The sequence below is a fragment of the Vulpes vulpes genome, chromosome 5 (assembly GCF_048418805.1).
Source record: "Vulpes vulpes isolate BD-2025 chromosome 5, VulVul3, whole genome shotgun sequence".
NCBI classification, from domain to species: domain Eukaryota; kingdom Metazoa; phylum Chordata; class Mammalia; order Carnivora; family Canidae; genus Vulpes; species Vulpes vulpes.
Window position 1 is genome coordinate 124,385,554 of NC_132784.1, and position 25,301 is coordinate 124,410,854.

The following is a 25,301-nucleotide window of genomic DNA, read 5'->3' on the forward strand; positions in this document are numbered from 1 at the left end:
TTTTTCATGATCCCTTAATTCCCCTACTTGTTAAAATGTATGTGTAACCCCCAAATCCAAATCAAGACTCAAGATGCTTTCATAGTCATTCACGGACATGTACAGGATGGCCAAAACTTAGTCATCTGACACACACATTCCCAGCCGAGCTCAGACAAGGCAACACTCTGCCTTCCTATTTCTGTTCTTACATCGTAAACAAGTGTTCTTTTCAAGATCTATTTAGTGCTCCTTCTTTTCACATGTTTCTGCTTTTTGTTGGTGATTTCACTATTTAAGGGACTCCTGGGTGGCTCAGTGGTTGAGTGTCTGGGCTTGATGCTGGTCCGAGGATGGAGTCCCTGCATGGAGCCTGCTTCTCCCTCTGCCTATGTCTCTACCTCTCTCTGTGTCTCCCATGAATAAATAAGTAAAATCTTTTAAAAATTAAAAATAGTCACCCAACAATGGTACTAAAGTGCTGCCTACAGTCCTTAAGTATAAAAAAGCTATGAGGTGCCTTATGAAGAAAGTACATTCATGCATGAATTCTAGTGTTGTGAGCCATGAGTTCAATGTTAATGAATCAACAATATATGTTAAATGAGGTACCTTTAAATAGAAACACACATAAAACAGGGTTGTGTATTAATCAATTGATGAAAATGTGACCAGAGGCTCATGGAAATCTAACTCTGTGTTTCCTCTAGGAACAATGGTTTAGTGTTTGCTCAGTGTTTGCAGAGACTTTATAGAGCGAAACTACCACAAATAACTAGAATAAACTATATTTAAAAAATTGCAGATCCAGGATTAGAATCCAGGCATGTCTGATTCTGGACACCCTACTACCACTGTTATCATCCTTGCTCTGTATAAAGGAAACAACTAATGGGTTTGACTACATAAAAATCAAAAGATAAAGGACCAATTGGGGGAAAATATTTGTAAAATACATTACAAAGGATTTACTAATATTAACAGTGATTTTTTCAGTTCAATATGAAAAAGAGGAACTCTAAAACAGAAAAACGAGCAAAGGATTTGGCAGGTATAGTTTGAGCCCATTCCTTTATGCATGTATATATGTGGATAAAAATGTAGATTGCTTACAAGAGATCAGATTTAGAGATTAGCTGAAGGGTTCAGTCCAGAGGATTTCACTGGACCTCACAGCTAAAGTTCAAAAAATTTTCCCACTGAGTATTTCTTAGAATTACAGGGCAAAGAGGTACAGCACTGTCCCACTGAGAAGCAGCGACCAGACTGAGGTGAAGTATGGGCAGATTCCACGTCACAACGACTGACATTGGTCACCTGACTTCTATTTCGAACAGACAGTGCAGTCATCCATTTAGGATTCCTTAAGTTTGATATCACTAGATTTAGGAGAAGAGAAGGCCATGATGAGATACACCATCACCATCAGACAGAGGCTTACAAAACACAGTAGGGGTTGAGAGCAACAGGCGGAGTTTGAGAGCTAAACTGGAAAGAATGAGAAACCTGTATAGTTTGCATTTCTATTATGTTTACTTTCTGGCTTATTAGTCTTTTCTCTGATAAAGGGGTAGATGCCTTATATACTGCTAAGGTATGTGGGTATAAAACAATATACATGTGCTATAAGATTAGATAGAAATATTTTAAGATTGGCAACCCAAAACAGGTACCATCAGCAAAAGCATGCATTCATGATGTCAGCAGTTTCTCTGATCCCTTGGTGTTTCACAATTGAGAATATTAGAATCCCCCCAAAAAATTATGTGCAGGAAAGTGAAATAGACTCTGCTAAAAGCAGTAAAGATCCCCTGAAGGCTTTAGTAAAGGCACCAGGCATTTGCACTCAGCCACTGTAATCAGTAGCAGTAATTAAGCCCATGTGATGCATAGGACAGCCTTTCCAGAGCATTTCTGACAGCAGCTAAGACAAAACAGGTAATGGCAGAAAGTTACTCTAATAACAAAGAGGGTCTCTGTGGATCTAGGGGAGCCACTTGCCCCACATGAAAAGAAGCATAAACAAATGAGATCAACACACTTAGCAATGCATGCAAGTTACTATAATCCACTAGTTAAAATATAATTAAATTGGGAAAATATTTATATGATTGTTTGCTTAGTCTCTAAGTAGGAAAAGACCCTCCAAGCACAAAAGATAGATATATCTGTTTTTATAAATTTACTTATATAATCTACATATAAAATTTCATGAAATAATAAAAATAAGACCACAACCTGGGGGAAAGCATTTTGCCAAAATTTGAAAGAACTGCAAGGTATTCATCATAGTGTCTATATCACTGAAAACAAAATGATTCTGCCAAAAATGTCAAACATACAAATTTATAAATTATGCTACAAGCAAACAACAGAATATTATGCAATCATTAAAGTTGTTTTTTGAAAAATGTCAATGATCACATAAATATTAAGAGAATAAGAGAAAAAATTTATAAATCCTATTATTGTAAGGATAGATCTATTTATTCACAGGGATAAAAATTAGAAAGTATACTGCAATAACAATAATAATACCTAACATTATTTTCTGTGCCATTGTGTTGCTCTTTATATGTACCATCTCATTGACATTTCATAACAAACCTATGAGATAGGTAGTATCATCACTGCTATTTTTCAAAATATAAAACTGACACATAGAGAAGTGAGGTCACATGCTCAAGGCCACACAGTTTGAAAATGCAAAGTCCAAGAATGAAGCCAGCCAGTCTCCAGAGCTTATGTGCTCCATCACAGAACTCCCAAAGGTTTAAGTCTCCTCTGGTTTGAAAGGCTCATAGTGAATCCAAACGTTAGAAATAGAGTGGGAAATTTCTTTTTTAACCTTATCTATAAGGACTTGAACAATTCTCACTATCAACACCTGAAAACATTCATGTTGACCTCTACAAGCTTGGAACCTCTGATCCTTTCAACATATAGGGTATCGGTAACTGAAATTTAATGAAGATCCAGAATCCTCAGCTGCTATTCCCTTCATATACTCATCACTATTACCCAAATAGATTTCTCTTAAAAGATTAAATCTTTTGAGAAATTTGAGGGTTTTGTGTGTGTGTTTTTCTATAAGGTTATTACATATCTGTTGAGTATGGGGCCAAGTTATTTTCGTCTCTGTTCTTCCCATTATTTATTCCCATTCAGATGAAAATTTAAATACAAACTCGCTACCCATTCATCAAAATTGCTTCAAATTTATTTATGGTGCAGCACAGAGGAGCTTCTGGGAATAAGAGCTTAAAGTCTATTATAGTTTCTATTAATAATTGCAGTCACTAATTGCTATGAGAACTTTTTTTGGATATGCTAACATATAGTTAAAGCAAAGCCAATCCAACAGACTACTATAAATAGCATTGCATGGTCTCACAAAAGTCATGAGAATTTTGTAAGTTTGGAGGGTGGGAAAGTACAGACATGGTTTTCAGATTTCTTAAACATTGTTATCATGGATTCAAGAGGCCAAAATGTAGAATTATACTCACAAATTCTTTATAAATAATCTTCTTGATTGCCTTATTTACTTTTGAATTACCACTTTCCTAAGACAGTTTTAACTATAACTGAGATTAGACAGGGTTCCCAAGTGCTATTTTCACTCATTGATTCATTAAATCAAAATGTTTAAAGTGTCTGCTGTATGCCAGGCACAATTCTAGGCACTAGCAATAGAGCAGCAAACAAAACAGACAAAAATCCTTATGTTGGTGGAGCTTAAAGACATTATACTGATGGTATACAGAAAGCAAAGTAAAGAATAAAATGTTAGAGGATGATAGCAGCAATGAAGGAAAACAAAGCAGTTCGAGGGAGAATGGAGGCCACAGTGGTAAAAGCATGGTCAGGAAGGCCTCACTGAGAAGGTGACATTTAAATCTGGACCTGAGTCAGGAAGGGAGGAAGCATGGACCTATCCAGGGAACAGCATGCCGGACAGGGGAACAGCAAATTCAAAAGTCTTGAGATGAGCTCCAGCCCATATGTGTTTGAAGAACAAAAGAGAGTCTTTAATGGTTTCAGGGGAAGGTAAGATAGGAAGTCAGAAAAGTAACAGGGGAGCCACATGCTCTAGGGCCTTACAGGCCATACAGGCCAAGACTTTCTTTCTTTCTCAGAGAGACATAGGGAGCAACGAAAGGGACGGACAGAATTATGATAGAATTTCTCATTCAAATTTAGGCACCTTTGTTGGTAAAAATGAGAAGCTGATGGGTCACTGGGAAAACAGAAGCAGACCACAGCTGTTCAGGCAACTTGGCAGAATGGACCAGCTGTCATAGGTATGGAGCAGAAGAACGACACGATCTTGGCTTAAGCTGGATCACTCTGGCTGCCTGTTTCAAGATTAGAATGAAGGTGAGCAAGCCCTGAAGCACGCAAGTGATTAAGGGCCTGCCATAATCCAGGTGAGAGGTCGTGGCCATGGCAGCTACTGAGTGAGTCTTAATGGAAAACCAGTAGGGCTCTGGGATGGATCAGAGGTAAGATGTAGAGAAAGAAGGTTTGGGGACTGAATAACTCTAAGGCCCCACGTGGCAATAATGAAACTGAGGAGACTCGAGGAGGAGCTACCTTTTGGGTGGCAGGATGTGGAGGAGCACATTAAGTGTGAGATGCCAACCGACATCCAAGTGGAAATGCTGAATGGGGAGTAAGACGCAGGAGTTCAGAGTCGTGTGGGAGTCACTAGCATGTAGATGGCCTTTAAAGCATCACGATGGGTGGTATCCTTAGGGAGACGGGGCAGATGAAAAAGAGAAAAGGAAGAAAGAACAGAGCTGAGTGCCCCAGTACTACGGAGTCAGGGAGGAAAGGAAGGCACAGCAAAGGATGAGAAGGGGCAGCCAGGGAGGGAAGGAGAAACTAGGAAAGGGTGAAATCCCAAATGATAAAAGTGTATCAAGGAGAAGTGGGTGATGAACCATGACAATGGTGCTTTGGTCCTGGCTGCTGAGGACTGAGAGAAGCTCTCTGACATCTTCCTAATGAATCCAGAGGTGGTTTGTCTATATTGATGCATGAAAGGAGAGGCATGTACTCATTCATTTACCTCTGATGTTGCCTTGCAGGTCATGGGGGTGATCCTGGGGGTGTGACGTGAAGAGAAGCATACACACCCCAGAGAAGCTGGGTTTTTTCCTTATTTCTTTTCTTGTTTTTTTTTCTTGTTTTTCGTTTTTTTTTTTTTTTTTTTTTTTTTTAGATTTTTTTTATTTTTATGAGAGACACAGTGAGAGAGAGGCAGAGACATAGGCAGAGAGAGAAGCAGGCTCCCTGGGGGGAGCCCGATGTGGGACTCGATCCCAGGACACTGGTATCACAACCTGAGCCAAAGGCAGATGCTCAACCACTGAGCCACCCAGGTGCCCAGATGCTGGGTTTCTTGTACAAGTATAGGTAGTCTGTACCACACTGTGTAGCTTTCAGAAAAGAATTAGACATGTTCACAGAGCTACAGAAACATGATAAATCACTATTAGGCTAAATCTACCCCCTCTACCCCTCCTCAAAATCACTAAACTCTTCACATTTGATGAAGGATGCCACAGCATCCCCGGAGAACATTGCTTCTCTGCATGGCCTGTGCTCTTAACAGCACATTTACTATCCCAGAGGTCATTCCACACCTTTTTTTCTTAAACAAATATACTGAGTACTGTGGCAGTTATCTCGTGTTTTGCCTGTCCCACACCCACTCCCTTTTCTTTGGAAAGATACCCCTCCCGCTCAACAGCCATCCAAGTGCAATGGCCACACCTCAGGTAAGCCAATGAGACGTGTGGTCCCAGGCATCAGAATTCAGTGACACAGAAAGAAGAGGAGTTGAAGAGGATCCATCCTAACTGTAGAGACAAAAAAGCCCCCAATTTAAAAAAAAAAAAATCCAGAAATATCAGAAAAGTCAGAAAATCATGGTCCTTACTATCTCAATTCCTTTAGCAATTGACCACTCCCTCCTCCTGGATGTACTATCATCATTTCTGACATTTGGATTTTCCTTCCATTCTGCAAGTTAACCCACCTTCTATAAACAAATACCTTTAGCCCAAGCTAGCCAGAGCAGGTGTCTGTGGCTGGCAACTAGATTACTCTGGTATACCCACCACTCTCCAAACTCTCTGATAGCTAATAAAACTTACCAATTTTCAAGTCGGGTCCATTTTCCAACATAAGTAAAAATGAAGGTTTAGAGGCTGCGATTATATTGCCAAAATAAAAGCTTAACAAATTATTTTATTTGGTAATATTCTAATAACCATTCTTAAATTCTGATTGTAAATGTTTGTATCACTGGCAAACATTTCTAATGAGAAACATTCTTTTTATTCATTGGAAACATTTATTTGTCTTTAATCAAAGTAGTGGATTTTGTTTTTCTAATGGTTGTTTCATTAGGATGGCAACCAAGTATGTGCCTCACTCAAAGATTTCCTGTTCTTTCCCTATTCTGCAAGGCTCCCATGGTTTTCATGCTTGGGAACAACTGGTATAGTGTGGATAGGACCAACTTGTTTGAACAAGCAAAAAATCATCCAGCAATTCAGGTCAAACCAGTGAGTATTATTTTAATTGTGAAGAGCTTGATCTCCAGAACATTTACACTTTACTTCAGTGAATATAGATAGGTATCCCTTGGGTACTCATTAGTGATACCAATTGTGAATTTTCATTGACTGTAGTTTTCTATATGTTTAAAATATTTCACAATGTATTTGGAATTGAAGTGTCTGCCTCACAATTTCTGTTAAAAGGCTGACATCAACCATTTGTGTTTGGGAGAAATATTCTAAAAGGTTTAATGCCCACATCAGGGCAGATCACCAGGAAAAGCAGTCTTATGCCTTCTTACCCACACTTGAGGTTCCCAGATTTGCCCAGTAGGGCTACAACTCCACACAACTCCCCAGGGAAAGCTAAAAGGACAAACGATCTGGTTTGTCCCACCTGAGAAAAGGAAACATCTACATGTGGACCTTCTCTACATTCTTTGGTAACATCTTTATAAAAGCCACTGTCCTTTCATTAAAACCCAGTGAGGCAAATCTTTCCCTCTTAGTAAAAGCATGGGCCTCCCTTCATGTCCTCTGAGAACCTCGGTGGGTCCCAAGCAGGAAACTCTTCTGCGAATCTGTCCTCCTCTCTCTGATTTAGTTTCCACCCATGGGTCAATGGATCTCAGTTTAGATCTGAAGGCAAACTTTGACATAAACTATGATGGTGACAAATCAGAAAATATTTTCATTACTAACATAAGTACAAGGCAAGTGCAGCCCCTGCTTCTCAGCACTACACACTGATGGCTTTGCAATCCCTCATGTGTCACACTCACCTGGTTGCCACATAGCCTAAGGCTGACCTCTGCACTCTGTGGCAGAAGGTGAATTATTTGTGAGTAAGGGCAGAAGAAGATCTTTGGCAGTTGCTCTTTTTTACTTATTCAAATGACCTCAACAGAAAGTAGGCTTTTTAAAGATTGGATCTATGTACAAAAAATAACCCTACATAGCCAAGTGCAAAGTAAACATGATGTCACTGGTGTCAATATCTCCGTGTGAGCAGATCTTTGGGTACTGAGCGGCTCAGACTCTGCAGAGAGCTCGGGGTTGTCACCAGGACTCAGGGTGTGCTGCATCACTCAATCCACAGGCTGTACCTGCAGACTGGTAACACATCAGAAATTTCCTGAAGGAAGAGATATATTACCAGTACATGAACTTTAGAGAAAAAAAATTTTAAATGTCTCCCTGCCTAAGTTTAAAATTCTCCTCTTGTATTCCTCTTACATTCTGGTTCTACTTAATTCTATTAGTGAACAAAGTTCTATTAGAGAACAAACTTCCTACCTACTTTAAAATCTTAATAGAAATCACGTTCATCAAGATGCTAAAAATAAATGTGAACAAAATCTGCAAATCACTTTTCTATATTTTTGTCATCATACTTTGAAGGCATGTTAACTCTTTCAGATCAACAGTATATACTAAGTGATATCTCTGCTACCTGCTTTCTCTGGAAGATAATAATAATGTCTTAGTCAATGACTATTTAGGACTGAAATTCTGACTTTGCTTGGCATGGATATCACCCTTCTGATTTAAGTTTGCAATATTCATATTAAATAACAAAATTGGCTTTTACTGTTGTTTTCTCTTTCTTGGCATGTCTTTTATTATTTCTTATTATCCCTTTCCTGAAATAAGTGTCATTTCTACAAAGAAATGCATTCCAGCTAGAGCAAGACCAACAGAGTACTCCTGCCTAATAGCTCTGAAATCTTGGGCAAAAGACATACCTCTCTGGGACTCAGCTTCTATATCCATAAAAGGAGGATAATAGTCCCTACCTCATAAAGTTGATGTGAAAATTACATGAATTAATATGTGTAAAGATTTTAGATCAGTGTCTAGCACACACTAAGTACTACTTTAGGATTTGCTGCTAATATGTTGCTCTTATTTCTAAGTCCTTCAGTAGCCTTCTTAAATTTTTGATAGTATCAGTGCTTGGAATGGGAATGTGAACCCACTTTTTCTAAAAGAGACTAACACCGACTAATTTCTGTATACTCCTCCATCACAAACACTAGACATTGGACTTTTTTTTTTTTTTTCAGCATAAGAATGCAGGAAGTGTTTCTGTGAGAAAAGGAAGTAAGAAAAGAACTGGGGCTATGATCATAGGATATTTCAACATTCATAACAAAGGTGGCCTACATGAAAAGATGACATGTTCCTATAGGTGAGACTGAAATGCCTGTTTCCTCTGTCAACACGAAGCAAGCAAGAGAAATAACAATGTTGGATTTGGTCCTAGAAGCTGAGCCAGACATAACAAACAAGGTTAAGGTTGGGGCAGAGCTCACATTTACAACCATGTCATACATCTAGGTATTTTAAATGTCAACAGGATTTATATATGGTGATAGTACATTTTAGAGAGAAAGGATTGTCAGGAAACAAAGTTTGGGGAAGGAAACTAAATAGCATAAGCTGTCAGTTATAAGAAACTTTAGAAATTGGAGGTCAAGGACAGGTTAACTTCTCAAAGCATTACTAAAAAGTTAACATAAAATGTACTATTTTTGCTACCTGCAGAAGTAGCATACCTTGAGGAATATTTTTTAAATGTATTATCAAAAGTGTCTTAGTTAACATCCTAGCTCCATCAAAGGGGCCAAAAGTAATTCTATGCAAGGACCAGAGAAATTTAGAACTTGATACAAGAATTGTGACTGGGGTGCCTGGGTGGCTCAGTTGGTTAAGCACTGCCTTCAGCTCAAGTCATGATCCCAGGGTCCTGGGATGGGGCCCAGCATTAGCTCGCTGCTCAGTGGGGAGCCTGCTTCTCGCTGTCCCTCTGCTGCTCCCCCTCTTTGTTCTCTCTAATAAATAAATAAAATCTTAAAAAAAAAAGAATTGTGACCAGCCTAAAAAAGAATGTAAATTGGGTCATCTGGGCATTTAGAATAAATAATTATTTACCTGCACATAATAGGAACCTGATTAATTTTACTTAAGATACAAGAAATCCAGAAGAGGGCTGGGATAGTTGGTCAAAGGTACAAATAAAGACAAAGGCTCCTTCTTGAGGCACCTGCATGGCTTGGTCAGTTAAGCATCCAATTCTTGATTTTGGCTCAAATCTTATTTCAGGGTTGTGAAATAGAGCCCCATGTTGGTCTCTGCACCGGGCATGGAGTCTGCTTAAGATTCTCTCCCTCTCCCTCCGCCCCTTCCCTACCATGTGTACATGCTCTTGCTCTCTCTCTCGCGCTCTCTCTCAACATAAAAAATAAAGATCAAGGCTCCCCTAAATTCCTCGTACACTCTTACCATGTGACCATCACCCTCAAGGTCACAAGATGGTTGTACCACACCATGGCTAGAAGAACGTGGTAAGAGTAAACAAAAACCAACTATTTGCTAAGTCTTTCTAAAAATCACCTTTATTGATTTTATCAATCATCTTTCTAAAGACCCCATTTGGTAGACTTCCAGTTCAACTTACTAAATTATATGGCAAGGGAGCCTTGGAGGTATTTTTAACTGGATCCATAGTTGTTCTCAACAAAATCAGTAAAGAAAGAGAGTTTCAGTAATGGCTAGATAGACAACAATCAATGTATGTGACATCATGGGCACTATGGAGTCTAGGAACAACAATCTTCCTCTGCTACTGTCTGTGGAAGAAGAGGACAACCAGCTCAGTTGACATGAGTTGGCCAGAGAAGTTTTCCTAGATGCTGGAATCTGCCATTGTGATCATCTAACTTCATGCTCCCAAACAACCTGCTAATAGTCACTTGCCTAAAAACTTTGCTTAAAAGAAAAAAAAAAAAAAACTTTGCTTCAGTGGACAGCCAAAGCCTTTATCCTGACAATAATTTTTTTTAAATTGTAAGTGAAGTGACCTTCTACTTCACCACTTAACCACTTGTGGATCTAAGTTTCCTCTACCAGTCCCTGAGGACCTATTGAGCTCTGGGTTCACTATCAAAACCAATTTCTCTCAGTTTTAGATTGGCTGTTTTAAAAATAGTTTTGTATTTTAAAAATATTTTACATTGGTTGTAGACATATATATTATAGGATTGACAAAATACATTAAACTGAATAGTTTTGTATTTTAAAAATATTTTACATTGGTTGTAGACATATATATTATAGGATTGACAAAATACATTAAACTGATGTCAATATTTACTTATCTTGGCATATCTCCCAGACTACACTTAAATACACAAAGTTTGGTCAATATTATGACCACCAAATAAAGAAAAATACTCAATTTAGGAACAGGAAGGTTTAAGTTAGAAATGGGCCAAATCAATAAAAGTTTGGATTGTACTAGAACCATTCTCTTAATTCTAGGCAAGTCATATTATTTTGGCTGGGAAGCACTTTCTGATCATACATATTGATGAGCTGATTTTTTTTTTTTACTTTTATGACTCTCCTCAATAACCAAATTTCAAATTTCTCTTGAAATCTGCCACATATTGACAAGGCACAAAATCCATGGGTAAATGGCTCCTAGTTGATATACAGCACTTTAAATACCCTTATCTAATGTTGGGTGATTGTATCAGATGTTAACCTACCATCTAAAATGCACCTATTGTGTGCCAGGTGCCTTATATGCATAATCTTACTTGATGATTGCAATCTTGAAATATGAATATAATTATTTCTGCATTACAATCAGAAAACTAAGACTTGATAGGTAACCTGCTGAAGGCACACAATTAATAAGCGGCAGAGAAAGGACACAAATGCAGGTCTCTCTGCTGCCAAAGCTTGAACTCTTGCCACTGTATACACACATGCCTATGCCTCCCTGGATTATTCTTTTTTAGTGTAATAACTCCGAACTCTCAGCCAACGTATCGTTGAATGGCACAAACAATAAAATAGATCTTGCTCAAGAAAGACCATGGTACTTACCCCAGAGCAACACATCTCCAATCTAGTGTTTGTTTTATACCAAGGCCGCCACCCCACTTTTTGACCTATGTGCCAGCAACCAGATAAGATGGCATCTTTATTTCATACCTACACAACTGCAGTTATGAGCCTTGGCAGTGAGACCAGCAAGTTAAAGAGTTGACTTGAGGTTGTTGAGGTGATGATAGAGAGAGTCCTTCATCAGTTTACTACAAGAGATTCTTTGCATTCAAGCATTCAGATGTATCCAGATAGAGCTGTCTTTTAGATTCAAGCCAATTGTGCATGCAGTTTTCTAATTAATGTAAATTCCCCTCCCAATGTGTACAAATGCTTCTGTGCGTAAACTTCAGAATCTGCAGTCTGACCAAATAAGGGGCAGTGGAGAAAGAGGCCAACTCAGGATCAAACTGCTACAGACCAGAAAGTTTTTCTGAAACACTTTACAGTGGAGGAGGAAGGTCCTGCTTTTCTTTTAGGAGTAATTAACTCAGATTTTTTTTTGAAGGGCAAATGCATGTCACAGAAACATAATATTAAGTTTTTAAGAGAATAATATAAAAGTCTACCCATCTGCTTCTATGATTTCAGATACCAAATGAGTACAATAATTGATATAAATCTACTGATATTTTTCATGTTACAGACAATGGAGTGAAAAATTGAGATAGTGATAGAAAATCTGAAGGGAAGAAGGAAAAAAGAGAAAGAACAGAACGCACAAGAGAAGAGAGTTGTAAAGCAGGGAAAGCAAAGACCTGCAACACGGTAGAAGGAGGAGGAAAGAGGATGAGAAAATTTAGTGGGAAGAAGAAAGGGCCCAAGGGGGACAGAGCAGGTGAGATACAGATGGAAGGAGAGCAGGCTTAGCAGAAAAGGCAGAAAAAGTCAGTTTCCGTGGTGAATGTAGCAGTGACTGGTCAACTATGCTCATGGCCCCATGTTACTTGGTGTGTGGGGACCAGCATACATCAATGGCAAACACTAATGAGTTCTTCTCTAGTTGCAAAGAATCTTTTAATCAATAAAATTTAATTTATTCTGCTTTCTAAATAAAGTTTTTTCCTCCTAAGGATAATTTTATTATTCTAAGATAATTTAGTATCAAAAGATAAGCTGGGTTTCAGTGTTTACTCTGGAACATCAGAGTTCCTATAACTACTTCTTTGCAGCATTCAAAAGCTACCTAATTACCTTCACTTTGCTTTTTGAGTGATTAGAGCTGCCTTAAGCCACAAATCGACATCTGTACATTTGTACTGATCCTTCCACACATCCCCCCATCTGCTGCTATATTGGTTCCTACATGGGATTGAATAAAGAAGGAAAAAATATGTATAGTTTTAGCAGAGCACATCTTAGAAATAATTGCTAAACCCATAGGCACAGCATTCAATCCTTTAGAAGCTTTCTTCCCTTCATTGAGATGGGCATGAGTATCATTGAGATACTGTGGTGAAAATCACTCTCTGAGCTATACATCTGAAACCAAAGTAAAATCACCTCATGGGGAATTACTGGACAGCCAAGAATCTTTTTTTTTTTTTAAATACACCATTCCTGAATTTGGGCAGTCATTAAGAAATCTTCACATTTGAAAACTCAATTTCTGAAAATATGTTTTTAATACCTTTTGCTTAAGACTGAAATTATGCAGTTTGGTTATTTAATAAATGACTCTAAATAATAAGTGGGATGGATTAATCAAACGTTTCTTGAAACCAAAATATTTAGATAAATGAGTTTCTCTTTTTATATGTGTTTATGTCATGCCTCAGACGAAGCCCAAACCATTTCTCTTTGTTGATAATGAACCTGCCATTCTAACAGAGTGCATTCCACCTTCCTTCTCTTCCTGACAGAGTATAGGGCCATCCATTTTTGCTATTTTTATATTACACGAAGAACTTAAATTTTTTTGAACTTTATATTTTGTGTGAGTATACAATTTTTAAAATGCCAACGTTCAAAAAGTACTGATTACTCTATTTATGCTTTTCAAATGTAAAGGCTATTTGAAATACTAAGGAACCATCTGTTAACATTAAAGACATAGTGAGTGCCTTTTGAAATAATCAAAAGAACAATTATGGCTTAATATGCAACACATTCTAAATAATTGATAATGTAAGGTTCCCAGGTCATTCTATAAAGTTGATCAATTCCAGGGAGGAAAAAATAAATCAAAAAGGCTTTCATATCTATTCTTTTGAATGAACTAATTTATTAAAAAAACTTTTTTTTTTTTTTTAAGACCTGAGATCATGAGCCATATACTCTACTGGCTGAGCCCGTAATTTGGCAAAAAATTTCAAAGTCAATTGTATGGGCTTTAAAATCTTGTTACAATACCTATCACCTACTTTTTAAAGGTGAAAAGAAAAATCTATGGGAGTAAGTTCTGTCAAAAATGTATGATTACAATTATGCAACTTTATTTCATTCTTTAACATTTATAATGAAAACAAAAATAACAGTTTAAAATAAAGATTCATAAAAATTGGAGGGTAATACTCTAATCAAATAATTTCTAGTAATGTACTGTGAGTAAAGTATGAATATGTGCCTAAATGAGGTGTTTTCAATTATGAGTCTAAGACCTGATTTAAGTTTACAGTTGGAATCGAATCTCACAAGGGGAATATATATTAAGGCAAGATTTATATGATTTAAGAAACAATTTGAACCACATCAGTAAAACATGTGTGAAATAAATTGTAGAGAGTGAGATGAAATATATAACAAGTAGAGCAAAATGCTTTAAAATGGTCAATTTTCACAGTCACATACAAGTAGGACACAGCTGCAGTTCACTTATAAATTGCATCTGACAAATTATCCTAAGAGTTTAAATGTGCTGATTCTGGAATCAGGAGACAGGTAAAGGGCAAATACCTACACACCTGATCAAACAATAGTTACCTTAGCAACATCAGATTACTTTAAATCAGATGATAAAATCATTTCTTTGAAAGGAATTTTATCTGGAGTATATTACCAAAAATTATGCCTGACATATATATATATCATTCCTATATTTGAAAGGTCACTACATTGCACTGCCTTCAAACAGTGATTTTTAAGTAGCAACGGTTGATTCCAGAACACATGTATTAATAATAGTAATATCAGTGACTGTTATAACAAAGTGCTCTTTGTCCAATTATGTATTTTTTTCGTAAATGCTGTTTTAGCAGTAGAAATTGATTTTCCCAATCACCCCACAACACAATTAAATAAATAATGGAATGGAAACATAGCATGCAAGACGTACCAACAGTGCTACTGCATTTACAAAATACAATACAATCCCCCTATTAAGCATTACACCATATCACTAATTCAGTTCTGCTTAAGACAATTTTTCCCTCAATATTTTAGAATATTTTTTCACTATAAGGGAACACTTCCTTTCACCTCACGCCCCCTTAATGATAGGGACTCTAGCCTATTTCGGGACTCAGATAAATTGTGTTACCCGAGCTCAGACACTTTCCAGACTCATTTACCTATGCTTGGCTTTCATAGATGCTTTTTCTAATGTCTGACCTCTCCTCTCTGATGGTGACTGAGTAAAGCCAATCTTGTGAGCAGGCAGGTTCTTAATACATGATTTCAGGGATTTCTAAAAGTCTTTCTATCCCAAAATATATTACCTGCCTGCTTGGTGATGCTTAAAATTCTTCCAAACAAAAAGAAAAAGGAAAAATATTTTTCTACCAGTGTAATTAAGACTGTGGGAAAATTTAGTATTGATGAGTCACAGTCTCCACAAATCAGCTGGGGGAGGAAGTTGTAAACAAAAAAAAAAAAAAAAAGGATAGGTAGAAACCTGAGGTTGAGGGGGAGGAAAAGGGATTATCAAGGGAAGGGAAAGGTGCAGACATCAACTCGACCTTTGCATGTTTCACAATACCACCCTGGTCCCTAGGAGAAGGAGCAGAGAATTGCCAGGCTTGGTTAGCAAGGAGAAATGGCCACCCGGCTAGACCAACTAGGTTTCTATTTCCTATCTGCCCATTATTCACAAACTTCTAAAAAAAAAAAAATTAGGTTTGGTCCTGGAAATCATATTGTGGAAACTGACCATATTTTGGGACTTGTGCAAAAACAGTAAATCCTGGAAGGAAGGAAGGAAGGAAGGAAGGAAGGAAGGAAGGAAGGAAGGAAGGAAGGAAGGAAGGAAGGAAAGTAGGTTCGTTTTGATCCTGAGACCTTTCCAATTCAACATGATATATGCAAGATCTCTTTCTGCTGAGCTTCTACAATGTGGTATATGCATGCAAGGACACCACAGTTCACTGTGACTAATGATGCCATCTGAAGAAAGTCAGACAACAGAATTTAAAAGATGTAAGAAGATGAGGGTGCTCAGTCGGGTAAACATCTAACTCTTGATTTCAGCTCAAGTCATGAATTCAGGGTTGTGAGATTGAGCCCTGTGCCGGTCTCTGTGCTGGGCATGTAGCCTGCTTAAGATTCTCCCCCCATGGGATCCCTGGGTGGCGCAGCGGTTTGGCGCCTGCCTTTGGCCCAGGGCGCGATCCTGGAGACCCGGGATCGAATCCCACATTGGGCTCCCGGTGCATGGAGCCTGCTTCTCCCTCTGCCTGTGTCTCTGCTTCTCTCTCTCTCTGTGTGTGACTATCATAAATAAATAAAAAAAAAAAAATTAAAAAAAAAAGAAGAAAGATTCTCCCCCCACCCCACTCTCTCATGAATGAATGCATGAATGAATGAATGATATAAGCAGATGAAAACAGAGATAACGAGTGACATACTTTAATTAAGAGATGAAAACTAGTAGAAGTAATCATGCACTGTTTATAGAGTTGCCCAAACTGCAAATACATAGGTAGACTGCTTAATGTTGGAAATATGACAACTCTGTTAGACATGCAAGCTTCAAATTCTTTAGTATTATTTTTTTTTCGAAAGATTTTCTTTAAAATTTTATTTATTTATTTGAAAGAGAGAGAGAGCATGGGGGGAGGGGCAGAAAGAAAGGGCGAAGCTGACTCTTCACCAAGCAGAGAGCCCAATGCTGCAGGGCTCCAAACCCAGGACCCCAGGATCATGACCTGAGCTGAAGGGAGACACTTAACCGACTGAACCACCAAGGCATCCCAAAAAATGTTCAATAAGATCTTTGCATAAAGATTACACATACAGAGACCTGTAATTTTGAACCACGCTTATACTAGAGTGATTTCTGCCTCTGCATTTCACATCCTGAGCTCAGTCACACAGCACAAGTCTCCGAGGGCAGCTGACATAGTCTGACCCACAGTAACGTCTGTGTTAGGGGCCCTTGTACACACCTCTTCCATCTCGATGCATTCTCTTAGGTAAAAAAGTGACAACTATCACCTCTACCCAAACATCATTCCTCCAAATGATGAGTTTGATGTAAATCATCAATAAGACTGATTTTTCCTGACATAATAGCTACCTTTAAAGATTGAGAAGATTAGAAACAAAACCTGAAGCTAATATTTTACAGATTTCTGAGCTTCAAAAAATTTTGAATGATCTGCTATTTTGGTCTCATATATGTTGAGCCAACCAGAAATGTATATTAAGTTTTCCCCTCATCAGTTCAATTCCTAAAGATGCTATATAATTTTAACCTTAATTTTTAAAAGTCTAAAAAAGAAGACACACAAGGAAGCATCATTTCATTTTTAAACAATTCTACCTGTAGAACATTTTACAGGGAAAAACTCTTACTGAAGGCCTGAAGCTACAGGCAGTTTCAAATCTAAGTGTTTGGGACACCTGGGTGGCTCAGTGGTCAAGCATCTGCCTTGGCTCCGTCGTGATCCCGAGTCCAGGGATCCAGTCTTGCATTGAGCTCCCCACAGGGAGCCTGCCTCTCCCTCTGCCTGTGTCTCTGCCTCTCTCTGGGTCTCTTGAATAAATAAATAAAATCTTTTTAAAAATCTAAGTGTTTGATGTAACGGTTTAGCGCCTCCTTCAGCCTCAGGACGTGATCCTGGAGCCCCGGGATCAAGTCCCACGTCAGGCTCCCTGCGTGGAGCCTGCTTCTCCCTCTTGTCTCAGCCTCTGTGTGTGTCTGTGTGTCATGAATAAATAAAATCTTTTTTAAAAAATATGACATTAATGATTCTCAAAGTTTATAATAATCTGAACTTCTTGAAGCTGCATAATAAAATTCCTCTACCTTTTCTGATGGCAGAAATGAGGTAGAAATTGAAGCTTCCCCCACAATGTCCAACTTGAAGTATTACACTGTTTTCTCACTCTCTAGCACTCATTCTTTTTCAGACTTAGGGATGTGATTATGGTCAGTCTCTGGCTGACTTCTATTTGCTAGCTTTAGAGCAAAAGCAAAGGCTATGTCATATTTTAGTATTAAGTTTTCTATGCCAGCACCTTCCAAAGAATGTGGAAAACAGAGGGGGGAAAAACCCCAATAACAAAGCTTTGTATTATCATCCTGGTCTTCCATCACTACCTGACAATCATACCTTTTATCCCAGCTTTGGCTCACTTACCTACCACTCTCACTTAGAACTAATGACAGGCGAGCACCTCTGCTAAGGGTCACACCAAGTGACAGGCTCAATCAATCAGTCTTTGGGTTAGGTCTGGGTTGCCATCATATTGGCTGGTCTTTCCACTTAAAGATTCTCGAGATATCAGAGAAAAATGCCAGAACATTCTTGGGAAGGGAGTGAGAGAAACACTTTATTAAGGAAGGGACTCGTTACAGAAAATTAATTTTTCAAAGTCTAAAATTCCCCCTGAATTCGACTCCTACTTTACAGACAAGTCTGCCATCACGCACAAGAAAGTTGTAAGAGCACGATTTTAGACCTCTAGAAAGCATTTATTGACGTAAAACATTTTAAAGCAGACTTGAAGGTGGTTTTTTTTTTTTTAAGAAAACAGAAAACTTAAGGACTCTTATCATTCGTACATGCATGTTTATCTGAAATGCCAGCTGCTCGGTGGATTATCTCCCGCTATGTCAATAACTGTTAGGAGCCTACAAGACATCAAAACTACAACGTGAGATCACTAGGCAATGGTCTCTATTTGGTTGGGTGCAGGTATTTTTGCCTTGAAATTCTAATCAAATAGGGCCTGCCACACCGTTAGAAGCACCACGGAGGCGCGATCTTCAGGAGTGCCAGGGGAAATCACAGAAAATGGACAATATCTCATTTCCCCCCCATCCTCGAGGTGCTGGCTTAAAACAGTCAAAATACAGGCATCACGTAAAATCGTATTTCTTGGAGCTATAGTAGACTTCCGCGGCGTCTGATTTTGATGAAGGACTCGGCAACGACCCTTTTAAAAAAAAGAAAGAAAGAAAGAAAAAGGCACCTTTGCACCATAAGGGGCTTGCAGCCCTTACCTGGAAATCAGAGCTGTGCAGATAAAAGACAAAGTCATCAATAAACAACACAGAGATCACTTTGGACAACAAGCAGCACGTTCAAAGTAAGAGGAATCTTTTTTCCTCTCTCTCTGTCTCTCTCTCCCCTTAAACCCGCGTGTTCGGGACGCGGCGGGGACCCGTCCGCTGTGGGTCGGGCGGCGGGAACTTCGCGGCGGGGACGGGCGCGCCCCTCGGTCACCGGCCGGCCCGGCGCCAGGACAAAGGTCCGGGGGGCGGAGGGCGCTGCCCCGGGTCGCCGCGGGGTCCGGCAACTTTGCGGCGCGGCGGCCGCGGGGCGCGGGGCGCGGGGCGCGGGGCGCGGGGCGCGGCGGGGAGGCGGGAGGCGGGAGGCGGCGCGGGCGCTACCTACCGTGGTACTCCTGCCCCGGCACGTAGTAGGTGGGGCTGCCCGCGAGGTGCAGGGAGATGAGCACCTCGCCCTGCTCCCCGTCCCCGGCCAGCTCCCCGTGGTGCGTGCACAGGAAGAAGAAGGGCGAGAAGCGCGGCGAGGAGCGCGGCCAGGGGCCCGGCGCGGAGCCCGGCGAGGAGCCCGGCGAGGGGCCCGCCGCGCGCGCCCTCAGCGTCGCCCCGAGCAGCAGCGCCACGAGCCACGTCCGCGGGGCCCAGCTGCGCTCCATGCCGCCGGCGGCCCCGCGGGGAGGGGCGGGGAGGGGCGGCCCCGCCGGCAAGTTCCGCGCGAGGCCGCGGCCCGCAAACTTTCTGGCGGCCGCGGGGGAGCGGCCCGGGCTGCGGAGCCGGGAGCGCGTCGTCCGCCTCCGCCGCCGCCTGCGCCTCCGCCGTGCGCCTCCCTCCGCCGCCGCCGCCGCCGCCGCCGCGCGACGCCCCTCGGCCGGGCCTGGGAAAGCGCCCGCCCCGCTCCGCACCTTCTTAAAGCCCCGGGCGCCCCGGCCCCCGCCCCGCCCGCCGCCGCCGCCACACGTGTCCCGGCCGCGCCCCCGCCCCGCGCGCCGCCCCTCGCGCGCCCGCCCGGCCCCCGCCCGCCCCGCCCCGCCCGCCGCGCGCACCTCGGAGCCCCGCCGCCCCCGCCCCCGCCCCCCGCCGCCGGCACCGGGAGGGGCGCTGTCTGTCGGGGCCCCCGCGGCGAGGGCGACGGCGAGGGCGGGGGGCGGGGGCCGGGCGGCGGCGGCCGGGCCCAGCCCGCCTCTTTGTCTGCGCCGCCCGCGCCCCGCGCCCCTCGGGGCCCCGCGGCCTCGCTGCTGGCGGAGATGCGCCCCCGCCCGGCTGCCCCCGCGCGGTCCCCCGCCGCCGCCCCGCCCGCGCCGCCCGCAGCCGCAGCCCCGACCCCGACCGCAGCCGCAGCCGCAGCCGCAGCCGCAGCCGCAGCCCGGCGAGACCGAGCGGCAGCGGCCCTGGCAGCCCCGACAGGCGCTCGTCGCCGCGCACGGCCGCCGGCTTCCCCGCGCGCGGAGGACCTGCCGGTTCCTACAGTCACTGTTTATTTCCTTTAAATGTCAGCCGCGGCCAACGTCCCCGAAACGGGGGGAGGGGAGCGCGATCCGGGGACGCCGGCAGCGGCGACCGGGGCGGGGGCTACTGCGCGGCCGCCGGGACCGCGGGGAAGCGACGGGAGGCGCGTTCCCGGGCGGGGACGGCCGCAGCCCTGGGGCCACCGGCGCGGCGGCAGGTGTCAGGCCAGGTGTCGGGCTTGTCCCCGCCCAGCGCTGCTAACGGCCCAGCCCGGAGACGCCCGCACGGACGGAAATGACTGGATCATAAAATTGGAAAGGATGGGGTCTTTGCCTGGGGGGGGGCGGGGTCCAGGGGGGACCTCCGCAGTCATTCCGTTGCACAAATAAGACCTTGCTTCGTCTTCGTCTTACCCAGACCGAGCTCAGACAGGCAGGAAGGGCCCACCCCTAGCTGCCTTCTGTTCTCCCCGCTACGAGCCCCGAGGGCCCAGCTGCTCTACATATATTTGATGTGATCATGGTCACCCCTCAGCTCCGTGCTGGGTGCAGGCTACATGGGCTGCAGGTAAATTGCCGCATGTTACAGGCACACCACCCCAGAGGCAAAAAAAAAAAAAAAAAAATTGCCCATTTCACAAGGGAAGAAACAGAAATGTTCATTTGCCCAATATCAGTCACAAAGGCTGGATGCGAGACCGGCTGGCTGCCGGCCCTGCAAGGCCCTCACCCAGAAAGCCCTGCAACCATCCACAACCTTAGCTGGAAGGCCAACTACCACCACCCCCTGTTCACAGCAGGCAGCGTTGCCCCAAACAGAATTACAAGAAACTTAGCCCACAGCAGGCATAACTGTTACCATATCTTCCCACCCCGTTATGTGCACATAACCTAAGACAAAATGAGTCACTGCTAGAAAGAATCCAAACCGTTGCACATTTTGAGCTGACACTTTCACATGTTTCCTATGTGCCAAAGTGCTATCCTAAACACTTCATACGTTAAACTCTTCTAATCCTCATAACAACTTTATGGGGAAAGTACTCTCAAGATCATCATTTTACGTGTTATGAACGTGAAGCACAGAGAGGTCAAGTAACTTGTCCAAGGTCACACAGCTGGTAAGTGAGAGAGCCATGACCTAACAAATCTGATTCCAGAGTCCCGGCACTTAACCAGCACAAACCGCTTCTAAGGAACGCATATTGGTATTGTTAGAGGGATGGGAAAAGAACAATTCTTTACTTATATCAGATTACCTCATTTAATCCTTACATTACCCTGTGAAGTAGATATAATTATCCTCACTTTTCAGAAAAGAAAGGTAAGATTCATGGAAGTTAAGTGATTTGACAAGAGCCCTCACTAAGAAGAGGAGTCTGGGATCAAATCTGGCCATGCTTGTTGCCAAGGTTGCTGCTTTAAATAGTCTTTAGGGGCACCTGGGTGGCTCGGTCCATTGAGCTTCTGCCTCTTGGTTTTGGTTCATGTCATGATCTCATGGGTTGTGAGATCAAGCCCTGCATCAGGCTCTGGGTTCAGCAAGGAGTCTGCTTAAGATTCTCGCCCTCTGCCCCTCACCCCACTCGCACGGTCTCTCTCCTTCTCTCTAAAATAAATAAATAAATACAATTTTCTAAAAAAGAAAAAATTGTCTTGAGGAAAAGCACCGATAATTGGTCCAGGACATAACTGGCACTTAATTCCCAGAAGGTTGCCAATTCCCAGAGGTCCCCCTCTTTCTATTCTGTAAGAGGTATTCTCTTGTACATCTCTCCATGGCTTTCTTGGCATTCAGTTGATGTAACCAAGTTCATTTTCCAACCTTCCCCTTTTATTTTTTTAAGATTTTATTTATTTATTCATGAGAGACACAGAGAGAGAGAAAGGCAGAGACATAGGCAGAGGGAGAAGCAGGCTCCATGCAGGGAGCCCGACATGGGACTCGATCCCGGGGCTCCAGGATCAGGCCCTGGGCCGAAGGCGACACTAAACCGCTGAGCCACCCGGGCTGCCCTCCAACCTTCCCCTTTTACTGTGCTTTCTTCACTTTTTACAACATTACCTCGCTATTGTATTTTGGTGACTTTTATACTCTTAACTACTCAGGCTCAAACCTCTGACTTCAGCCCGGTGGTTGTTCATTAACAGACACAGAGACTGTTTAAATAATGCCCTGAGTGGTGTGGAGTTGCTTAAGAAAGTGGTAGATGCTGGTACACGCCCCCCCCCCCCCCCTTAGCAGTCCTTTGGACAAACACGAATACTTGTGTTCTTACAGTAATGGAGGTCCAAGTTCACACATCTCTGATACTTTCACAGTCAGACCCAGTTCAACTTGCTATTATTAATACTTTGTAATAATATTAAAAATAATACACAAGATCTATATAGAATCGCCTTGAACATCAGGAATTAGCATCTTCCTCATAGAGCAGTGTACTTTAAGTCCCACAAGAGAAGGCAAAGTAGGTTACAGGTCAAAACTTCCAGTTTCCCAGCTCCTGTGCTAAGCCTTAGATCTTATTTCTATTTCATAAGTCATAATAAACATCTTCAAGAATATCTGTCTGGTCCAGAAAATCTACAAGCCTTCAAACTAAGTAGGAAAGTAGAGAAATGCTTTTCAAGAAAAATTGGCCGTCATCAAAAAAAAAATCTGCAAAAAATAAAAAGTGGTGTCAGGGGTGAAAAATGAGTAAATCTGTGGGAAAGGGAGCTTAAATGGGGTAAGATTCTTTTTTAATTAAAACTGCTCTGAAGTGGTAATTAGTCTACCAAAAAAATTACACATAGGCATTTTTAGACTATAAATCCTTTCTTTCTGGGAAGTAGAAATCATTGCCCAGTATTGAATTAGAATAATTATAACACAATGGGAAACACATATATTGTGTATGTATATGCATATAAAATCAGATCCACAACTTTCAAATCATTGGGAGATGATCAATCCAGATAAAAATACAAAACAGAAAAAAAATTTAAAAAATACAAAACAGACATTGAATCACTTTTAAAAGTTGTAAGAGTGCACTCACTGTCTGCCTTTTATTTATTTTTTGACCCCCAAGAAGCAAATGTTTTGATATGTGTGAGAAAGTAAACCTCTACTCTTATTTACTCTGGAAAAGTCAAGCAGAAAGTATATAAAATTATATATATATATATATATATATATATATATATATCACATAATATAATAATATCAATATGTATAATATAAATATGTATAATATGTAAATATATAATAATATAAATATATATGTGTGTATATATACATATATATAGAGAGAGTGAACATACTGGAATCAATCAACTCTTTAAACTTTAAAATAGTAATAAAGGGCCAAATAACAGGAAACCCTTCCTTACACAGAAGTAAACTTCCCAAACCTATTACTTGTAAAATATGGTACAATCTGAAAAGGTTGAGAGTCTTAAGCAAAAGAAGGGTTAGTGAAGTCTCCAGGGACTGAAACTTCACTGGGAAAGGACTGGCTCTGATATGCATGTCCTGCCAGCACATGTCACTTAATGCACCCCAAATTTAAATACAAAAATGAGATAAACCACAGGTCAATAAAACCTCATTGTGTCATAAAATTTCTGAAAAAGATCCCAATTCCTCAACACTAAAAATCTCTCTCTCTCTCTCTCTCTCTCTCTCTCTCTCTTTACTTCCAAGGATTCTGTCTTTTCTCTCTGGCATGTCCTTCCCAATCCTTATACCCTAAGTACACACTCTCAGCCTTCCTTCCCCCACTTCACCCCCCACTTGGATGCTGTCAACTCAGCCTCCACATCTCCATTTGCATGCTTTTTTCCTCTCAGACCTTTCCTGACCTTGCCTACCTCCCATCCTAAATCAGGTTCTCTAGAGCTGCAGTGTCCATTATGGTAGGCCCTAACCTACAGCTTCTATTCAAATTGAAATTAAGCAAAATTTAAAATTGAGTTTTTCAGACACATGAGACACATATCAAGCATTCAATAACTACATGTGTTTAATATTTACTATATTGGACAGAGCAGACTTACAGACTATGATAGTTCATTTTGTATGTCAGCTTGACGGGACCAAGGGATGCCTGGTAAAACATTATTTCTGAGTGTTTCTATTAGAGTGTTATGGGAAGAGATTAGCATTTCAGTTGGCAAACTGGGCAAAGCAGATGGTCCTCCCCAATGTTGGTGGGCATCACCCAATTCATTGAGGGCCCTAATAGAACAAAAAAGTTCTATTAGGAATGGAGAACCCTCTCTTCCTGCTTGAGCTGACACATCTATCTTCTCCTGCCCCTAGACATCTGTGCCCCTAGTTCTCAAGTTCTGGGACTCAAAATCAGGACTTAACACTATTAGGCCTTCAGACTTAGACTAGATTATGCCATGGACTTTCTTAGCTCTCCAGTTTACAGATGGCGGACTGTGGGACTTTTCTGCTTTTATAACCACATGAGCCAATTACTATAGGAAACACCCTCTTATATATATATCTAGATAGGGAGAGAGAGATCCTAATCATTCTGTTTCTCTGGAGAACATTGACTAATCCATAGTCTATCCATATTTCCATAATCATAGAATGGCCTATTGTACAGCACTGCCCTACATTCAAAGGATGAATGAATGCCCTTACACTTTCACATTCATTAAGTCATTTGATCAATATATATCAAGCATCTCATATGTGCCAAACTGCTAGATACAGTAGACACAGCACTGAATAAAGCTAATACAGTGCCTGCCCTCATGGAGTTTACAGTCTAGTGTTGGGAACTGAACAGTAAATGAGCACAAAAAAACAACATAATTCCTGACACTGGTAAATACTACGAAGAAATAAAACAGGATGATGTGGTGGAGAGCATCGAGGGCAAACTGGTCCCTTTAGATTGAAGCAGCAGGGGAAACTTCTCTGGAGAGTGAAATTGGAAACTTCATGAATATGGATGAGTCCACCATGTGAACATGTAGGCGGAAAACAGTCCAACAAGACCATAGAACTAGTATGAA

At 41.6% G+C, this 25,301-nt stretch overlaps 1 protein-coding gene and 1 long non-coding RNA gene across 4 annotated transcripts in view; one reads left to right on the plus strand and one right to left on the minus strand.

Annotated features, from left to right (window-relative positions):
• Positions 1 to 19,730, minus strand: part of RELN (reelin) — a 478,955-nt gene extending 459,225 nt beyond the window's left edge. For 2 of the 3 annotated variants that reach the window (XM_072759912.1, XM_072759911.1), the window contains exon 1: positions 19,226 to 19,629. In XM_072759912.1, the coding sequence (XP_072616013.1) occupies positions 19,226 to 19,493 (268 nt within the window). In that variant the 5' untranslated portion in view covers positions 19,494 to 19,629. Of the gene's footprint in view, positions 1 to 19,225 lie in introns of all 3 variants that reach the window. The other variant, XM_072759913.1, reaches the window with a different exon arrangement.
• LOC140599104 (uncharacterized) overlaps positions 18,717 to 25,301 on the plus strand; it is a 31,915-nt gene continuing 25,330 nt past the window's right edge. The window contains exon 1 of the long non-coding RNA XR_012001842.1: positions 18,717 to 18,917. This is a non-coding gene — a long non-coding RNA (uncharacterized lncRNA). The remainder of the gene's footprint in view (positions 18,918 to 25,301) is intronic.